Source organism: Lipotes vexillifer, unplaced genomic scaffold (assembly GCF_000442215.2).
Source record: "Lipotes vexillifer unplaced genomic scaffold, Lipotes_vexillifer_v1.1 scaffold788, whole genome shotgun sequence".
NCBI lineage: Eukaryota > Metazoa > Chordata > Mammalia > Artiodactyla > Lipotidae > Lipotes > Lipotes vexillifer.
In genome coordinates, this window is record NW_006791862.1 from 318,240 (window position 1) to 325,964 (window position 7,725).

Genomic DNA, 7,725 nt, shown 5'->3' on the forward strand with positions numbered 1-7,725 from the left:
ATTTGAGTTGATGTTTTTGTCTAAAGGGTGTTCTTCTAAAATTAGGTGTTTGTACTTAAATGGGAAGAGTCAAAAAGTAGTTTTTGAAAAAAAAAAAAAAAGTAGTCTTTGAGGTTGACAGTTGAAGATTTGTTCTTTACCTTTTTATCATAAGACGTTTTCTATTTCAACGTCCTCTGTAAACCTAGGCTGTCAAACCAGAAGAAGATGACTTCCAGGATTTTCAAGATGCTTCCAAGTCAGGATCCCTTGATGACTCATTCAGTGATTTCCAAGAGTTGCCTGCTTCTTCAAAATCAAATTCTCAGCACGGAAACAGGTAGAAAAGAGTTGAATATAGTTAACACTGTATTTAATAATTGAGAAAGAGGCCATCCACAATGAGAAGCCTAAGTATAGATAAGAGAATTAAGACTCCTTACTCTCACGCTTTCTTGGTTATTCCTAGTGTATTCCTACTTTCACTCTTCAAACTTCCTTCCCCTTTGTCCACCTTAAACTTCAGCTTCTACCATTTCCTCGCAGTACACAGCTGCTTAACAATATTTCTTTTTGCTTGTGCTAAACCTGATTTATTACAGCTGAGTGCACTTGTGCCAGGCATGACTTCATGTTCTTATATTACATCCAGGTCTTCAACTGCTGAAAAGCTTTTTAGGCAGGGGCACATAATTTGACATTTTGCAATATAACATACTATTGCTTTTCCACAGAAATCATCATTTAGAAATCTAAATATGATTATTTATCCATGTCGCTCTTCTGTTGGAGATCAGTGGCTTTTAGGCCTTCAGGTTTCTGTTTGTTTGCATAGACAGTTGTATAAACATTTTTCTAATGTTTTCTAATGTTTTAACTTTTAGGTACAGTAAGTGATTCAGTATGTTGTCAACACCTTTCCATTATTTTTTTTTTTACATTTTTATTGGAGTATAATTGCTTTACAATAGTGTGTTAGTTTCTGCTTTATAACAAAGTGAATCAGTTATACATATACATAGGTCCCCATATCTCTTCCCTCTTGCATCTCCCTCCCTCCCACCCTCCCTATCCCATCCTTCTAGCTGGTCACAAAGCACCGAGCTGATCTCCCTGTGCTATGTGACTGCTTCCTACTAGCTATCTATTTTACATTTGGTAGTGTATATATGTCCATATATATACTACCACTTTCTCACGTTGTCCCAGCTTACCCTTCCCCCTCCCTGTGTCCTCAAGTCCATTCTCTAGTAGGTCTGCGTCTTTATTCCCACCTTGCCCCTAGGTTCTTCGTGACTTTTTTTTTCTTTTTTTAGATTCCATATATATGTGTTAGCATACGGTATTTGTTTTTCTCTTTCTGACTTACTTTACTCTGTATGACAGACTCTAGGTCCATCCCCCCCACTACAAATAACTAAATTTTGTTTCTTTTTATGGCTGAGTAATATTCCATTGTATATATGTGCCACATCTTCTTTATCCATTCATCTGTCGATGGACACTTAGGTTGCTTCCGTGTCCTGGCTATTGTAAATAGAGCTGCAATGAACACTGTGGTACATGACTCTTTTTTTTTTTTTTGGCTGTATGCGGGCCTCTAACTGTTGTGGCCTCTCCCGTTGCAGAGCACAGGCTCCGGACGTGCAGGCTCAGTGGCCAGGGCTCACGGGCCCAGCCGCTCCGTAGCATGTGGGATCTTCCCGGACCGGGGCACGAACCTGTGTCCCCTGCATCGGCAGGTGGACTCTCAACCACTGCGCCACCAGGGAAGCCCCCATGACTCTTTTTGAATTATGGTTTTCTCAGGGTATATGCCCAGTAGTGGGATTGCTGGGTCGTATGGTAGTTCTATTTTTAGTTTTTTAAGGAACCTCCATACTGTTCTCCATAGTGGCTGTATCAATTTACATTCCTACCAACAGTGTATGAGGGTTCCCTTTTCTCCACACCTTCTACAGCATTTATTGTTTGTAGATTTTTTGATGATGGCCATTCTGACTAGTATGAGATGATATCGCATTGTAGTTTTGATTTGCATTTCTCTAATGATTAATGATGTTGGGCATCCTTTCATGTGTTTGTTGGCAGTCTGTATATCTTCTTTGGAGAAATGTCCATTTAGGTCTTCTGCCCATTTTTGGATTGCGTTGTTTGTTTTAATATTGAGCTGCATGAGCTGCTTGTAAATTTTGGAGACTAATCCTTTGTCAGTTGCTTAATTTGCAAATATTCTCTCCCATTCTGAGGGTTGTCTTTTCATCATGTTTATGGTTTCCTTTGCTGTGCAAAAGCTTTTAAGTTTCATTAAGTCCCGTTTGTTTACTTTTGTTTTTATTTCCATTTCTCTAGGAGCTGGGTCAAAAAGGATCTTGCTGTGATTTATGTCATAGAGTGTTCTGCCTATGTTTTCCTCTAAGAGTTTGATAGTTTCTGGCCTTACATTTAGGTCTTTAATCCATTTTGAGTTTATTTTTGTGTATGGTGTTAGGGAGTGATCTAATCTCATACTTTTACATGTACCTGTCCAATTTTCCCAGCACCACTTATTGAAGAGGCTGTCCTTTCTCCACTGTATATTCCTGCCACCTTTATCAAAGATAAGGTGACCATATGTGCATGGGTTTATCTCTGGGCTTTCTATCCTATTCCATTGATCTATCTTTCTGTTTTTGTGCCAGTACCATACTGTCTTGATTACTGTAGCTTTGTAGTATAGTCTGAAGTCAGGCAGCCTGATTCCTCCAGCTCCATTTTTTGTTCTCAAGATTGCTTTGGCTATTCGGGGTCTTTTGTGTTTCCATACAAATTGTGAAATTTTTTGTTCTAGTTCTGTGAAAAATGCCAGTGGTAGTTTGATAGGGATTGCATTGAATCTATAGATTGCTTTGGGTAGTAGAGTCATTTTCACAATGTTGATTCTTCCAATCCAAGAACATGGTATATCTCTCCATCTGTTTGTATCATCTTTAATTTCTTTCAGAAGTGTCTTATAATTTTCTGCGTACAAGTCTTTTGTCTCCTTAGGTAGGTTTATTCCTAGATATTTTATTCTTTTTGTTTCAGTGGTAAATGGGAATGTTTTCTTCATTTCACTTTAAGATTTTTCATCATTAGTGTATAGGAATGCAAGAGATTTCTGTGCATTAATTTTGTATCCTGCTACTTTACCAAATTCATTGATTAGCTCTAGTAGTTTTCTGGTAGCATCTTTAGGATTCTGTATGTATCATGTCATCAGCAAACAGTGACAGCTTTACTTCTTCTTTTCCTATTTGGATTCCTTTTATTTCTTTTTCTTCTCTGACTGCTGTGGCTAAAACTTCCAAAACTATGTTGAATAATAGTGGTGAGAGTGGGCAACCTTGTGTTGTTCCTGGTCTTAGTGGAAATGGTTTCAATTTTTCACCATTGAGGACGATGTTGGCTGTGGGTTTCTCATATATGGCTTTTGTTATGTTGAGGAAAGTTCCCTCTGTGCCTACCTTCTGCAGGGTTTTTATCATAAATCGGTGTTGAATTTTGTCGAAAGCTTTCTCTGCATTTATTGAGATGATCATATGGTTTTTCTCCATCAGTTTGTTAATATGGTGTATCACATTGATTGATTTGAGTATACTGAAGAATCCTTGCGTTCCTGGGATAAACCCCACTTGATCGTGGTGTATGATCCTTTTAATGTGCTGTTGGATTCTGTTTGCTAGTATTTTGTTGAGGATTTTTGCATCTATGTTCATCAGTGATATTGGCCTGTAGTTTTCTTTCTTTGTGACATCCTTGTCTGGTTTTGGAATCAGGGTGATGGTGGCCTCGTAGAATGAGTTTGGGAGTGTTCCTCCCTCTGCTATATTTTGGAAGAGTTTGAGAAGGATAGGTGTTAGCTCTTCTCTAAATGTTTGATAGAATTCGCCTGTGAAGCCATCTGGTCCTGGGCTTTTGTTTGTTGGAAGATTTTTAATCACAGTTTCAATTTCAGTGTTTGTGATTGGTCTGTTCATATTTTCTATTTCTTCCTGATTCAGTCTTGGCAGGTTGTGCATTTCTAAGAATTTGTCCATTTCTTCCAGGTTGTCCATTTTATTGGCATAGAGTTGCTTGTAGTAATCTCTCATGATCTTTTGTATTTCTGCAGTGTCAGTTGTTACTTCTCCTTTTTCATTTCTGATTCTATTGATTTGAGTCTTCTCCCTTTTTTTCTTGATGAGTCTGGCTAATGGTTTATCAATTTTGTTTATCTTCTCAAAGAACCAGCTTTTAGTTTTATTGATCTTTGCTATTGTTTCCTTCATTTCTTTTTCATTTATTTCTGATCTGATTTTTATGATTTCTTTCCTTCTGCTAACTCTGGGGTTTTTTTGTTCTTCTTTCTCTAATTGCTTGAGGTGCAAGGTTAGGTTGTTTATTCGAGATGTTTCCTGCTTCTTAAGGTGGGCTTGTATTGCTATAAACTTCCCTCTTAGAACTGCTTTTGCTGCATCCCATAGGTTTTGGGTCGTTGTATCTCCATTGTCATTTGTTTCTAGGTATTTTTTAATTTCCTCTTTGATTTCTTCAGTGATCACTTCGTTATTAAGTAGTGTATTGTTTAGCCTCCATGTGTTTGTATTTTTTACAGATCTTTTCCTATAATTGATATCTAGTCTCATGGCGTTGTGGTCGGAAAAGATACTTGATACAATTTCAATTTTCTTAAATTTACCAAGGCTTGATTTGTGACCCAAGATATGATCTATCCTGGAGAATGTTCCATGAGCACTTGAGAAAAATGTGTATTCTGTTGTTTATGGATGGAATGTCCTATAAATATCAGTAAAGTCCATCTTGTTTAGTGTATCATTTAAAGCCTGGGTTTCCTTATTAATTTTCATTTTGGATGATCTGTCCATTGGTGAAAGTGGGGTGTTAAAGTCCCGTACTATGAATGTGTTACTGTCGATTTCCCCTTTTATGGCTGTTAGTATTTGCCTTATGTATTGAGGTGCTCCTATGTTGGATGCATAAATATTTACAATTGTTACATCTTCTTGGATCAATCCCTTGATCATTATGTAGTGTCCTTCTTTGTCTCTTCTAATAGTCTTTATTTTAAAGTCTATTTTGTCTGATATGAGAATTGCTACACCAGCTTTCTTTTGGTTTCCATTTGCATGAAATACCTTTTTCCGTCCCCTTACTTTCAGTCTGTATGTGTCTCTAGGTCTGAAGTGGGTCTCTTGTAGATAGCAAATATATGCGTCTTGTTTTTGTATCCATTCAGCCAATCTGTTTTTTTTGGTGGGAGCATTTAGTCCATTTACATTTAAGGTAATTATCGATATGTATGTTCCCCTTCCCATTTTCTAATTGTTTTGGGTTCGTTATTGTAGGTATTTTCCTTCTCTTGTGTTTCTTGCCTAGAGACGTTCCTTTAGCAGTTGTTGTAGCGCTGGTTTGGTGGTGCTGAACTCTCTCAGCTTTTGCTTGTCTGTAAAGGTTTTAATTTCTCCATCAAATCTGAATGAGATCCTTGCTGGGTAGAGTAATCTTGGTTGCAGGTTTTTCTCCTTCATCACTTTCAATATGTCCTGCCACTCCCTTCTGGCTTGCAGAGTTTCTGCTGAAAGATCAGCTGTTAACCTTATGGGGATTCCCTTGTGTGTTATTTGTTGTTTTTCCCTTGCTGCTTTTAATATGTTTTCTTTGTATTTAATTTTTGACAGTTTGATTAATATGTGTCTTGGCGTATTTCTCCTTGGATTTATCATGTATGGGACTCTCTGTGCCTCCTGGACTTGATTAACTATTTCCTTTCCCAATTTAGGGAAGTTTTCAAGTATAATCTCTTCAAATATTTTCTCAGTCCCTTTCTTTTTCTCCTCTTCTTCTGGAACCCCTATGATTTGAAAGTTGGTGCGTTTAATGTTGTCCCAGAGGTCTCTGAGACTGTCTTCAGTTCTTTTCATTCTTTTTTCTTTATTCTGCTCTGCAGTAGTTATTTCCATTATTTTATCTTCCAGTCACTTATCCGTTCTTCTGCCTCAGTTATTCTGCTATTGGTCCCATCTAGAGTATTTTTCATTTCATTTATTGTGTTGTTCATCATTGTTTGTTTCATCTTTAGTTCTTCTAGGTCCTTGTTAAATGTTTCTTGCATTTTGTCCATTCTATTTCCAAGATTTGGGATCATCTTTACTATCATTTTTCTGAATTCTTTTTCAGGTAGACTGCCTATTTCCTCTTCATTTGTTAGGTCTGGTGGGTTTTTATCTTGCTCCTTCATCTGCTGTGTGTTTTTCTGTCTTTTCATTTTGCTTATCTTACTGTGTTTGGCGTCTCCTTTTTGCAGGCTACAGGTTCGTAGTTCCTGTTGTTTTTGGTGTCTGTCTCCAGTGGCTAAGTTTGGTTCAGTGGGTTGTGTAGGCTTCCTGGTGGAGGGGACTAGTGCCTGTGTTCTGGTGGATGAGGCTGGATCTTGTCTTTCTGGTGGGCAGGTCCACGTCTGGTGGTGTGTGCTGGGAGGTCTCTTGTGGACCAGTGTCCTGAAGTTGGCTCTCCCACCTCAGAGGCACAGCACTAACTCCTGACTGCAGCACCAAGAGCCTTTCATCCACACGGTTCAGAAGAAAAGGGAGAAAAAGTAGAAAGAAAGAATTAGTAGAGGTAGAAAGAAAGAAAGAAAGGAGGGAGGGAGGCAGGGAGGGAGCAAGGAAGGAAGGAGAGAAGGAAGAAAAAAAAAGACGATAAAGTAAAATAAAGTAAGATAAAATATAATAAAGTTATTAAAATAAAAAAAAATTATTAAGAGGAAAAAAACCCCAAAAATCCAGATGGATAGAACCCTGGAACAAATGGTGGAAGCAAAGCTATACAGAGAAAATCTCACACAGACGCATACACATACACACTCAGAAAAAGAGGAAAAGAGGAAAAAATCATAAATCTTGCTCTCAAAGTCCACCTCCTCAATTTGGGATGATTCGTTGTCTAAAGGAGGGAAGGACAGAAAGAAAGAACGAAGATAAAGTAAAATAAAATAAGGTTATTAAAATAAAAAGTAATTATTAAGGGAAAAAAAAGATGGATAGAACCCAGGGACAAATGGTGGAAGCAAAGCTATACAGACAAAATCTCACACAGAAGCATACACATACACACAAAAAAAGGAAAAGGGGAAAGAATAATAAATCTTGCTCTCAAAGTCCACCTCCTTAATTTGGGATGATTCGTTGTCTATTCATGTATTCCACAGATGCAGGGTACCTCAAGTTGATTGTGGAGCTTTAATCCGCTGCTTCTGCGGCTGCTGGGAGAGATTTCCCTTTCTCTTCTTTGTTCTCACAGCTCCCAAGGGCTCAGCTTTGGATTTGGCCCCGCCTGTGCGTGGAGGTCCTCGGAGGGCGTCTTTTCTTTGCTCAGACAGGACGGGGTTAAAGGAGCCGCTGATTCGGAGGCTCTGGCTCACTCAGGCCAGGGGGAGGGAGGGTCATGGAGTGCAGGGCGAGCCTGCGGCGGCAGAGGCCACCGTGACGTTGCACCAGCCTGAGGCGCGCCGTGTGTTCTCCTGCGGGAGTTGTCCCTGGATCCCGGGAACCTGGCGGTGGCGGGCTGCACAGGCTCCCGGAAAGGAGGTGTGGAGAGTGTCCTGTGCTCGCACACAGGCTTCTTGGTGGCGGCAGCAGCAGCCTTAGCGTCTCATGCCCGTCTCTGGCGTCCGCGCTGTTAGCCGCGGCTCGCGCCCGTCTCTGGAGCTCCTTTAAGCAGCGCTCT

General features: G+C 39.4%; 1 protein-coding gene across 1 annotated transcript in view; it reads left to right on the plus strand.

Annotated features, from left to right (window-relative positions):
- SYNRG (synergin gamma) overlaps positions 1-7,725 on the plus strand; it is a 92,699-nt gene that overhangs the window by 40,622 nt on the left and 44,352 nt on the right. Inside the window, 1 exon segment of the mRNA XM_007464882.1 lies at positions 189-319. Coding sequence (XP_007464944.1) covers positions 189-319 — 131 coding nt within the window.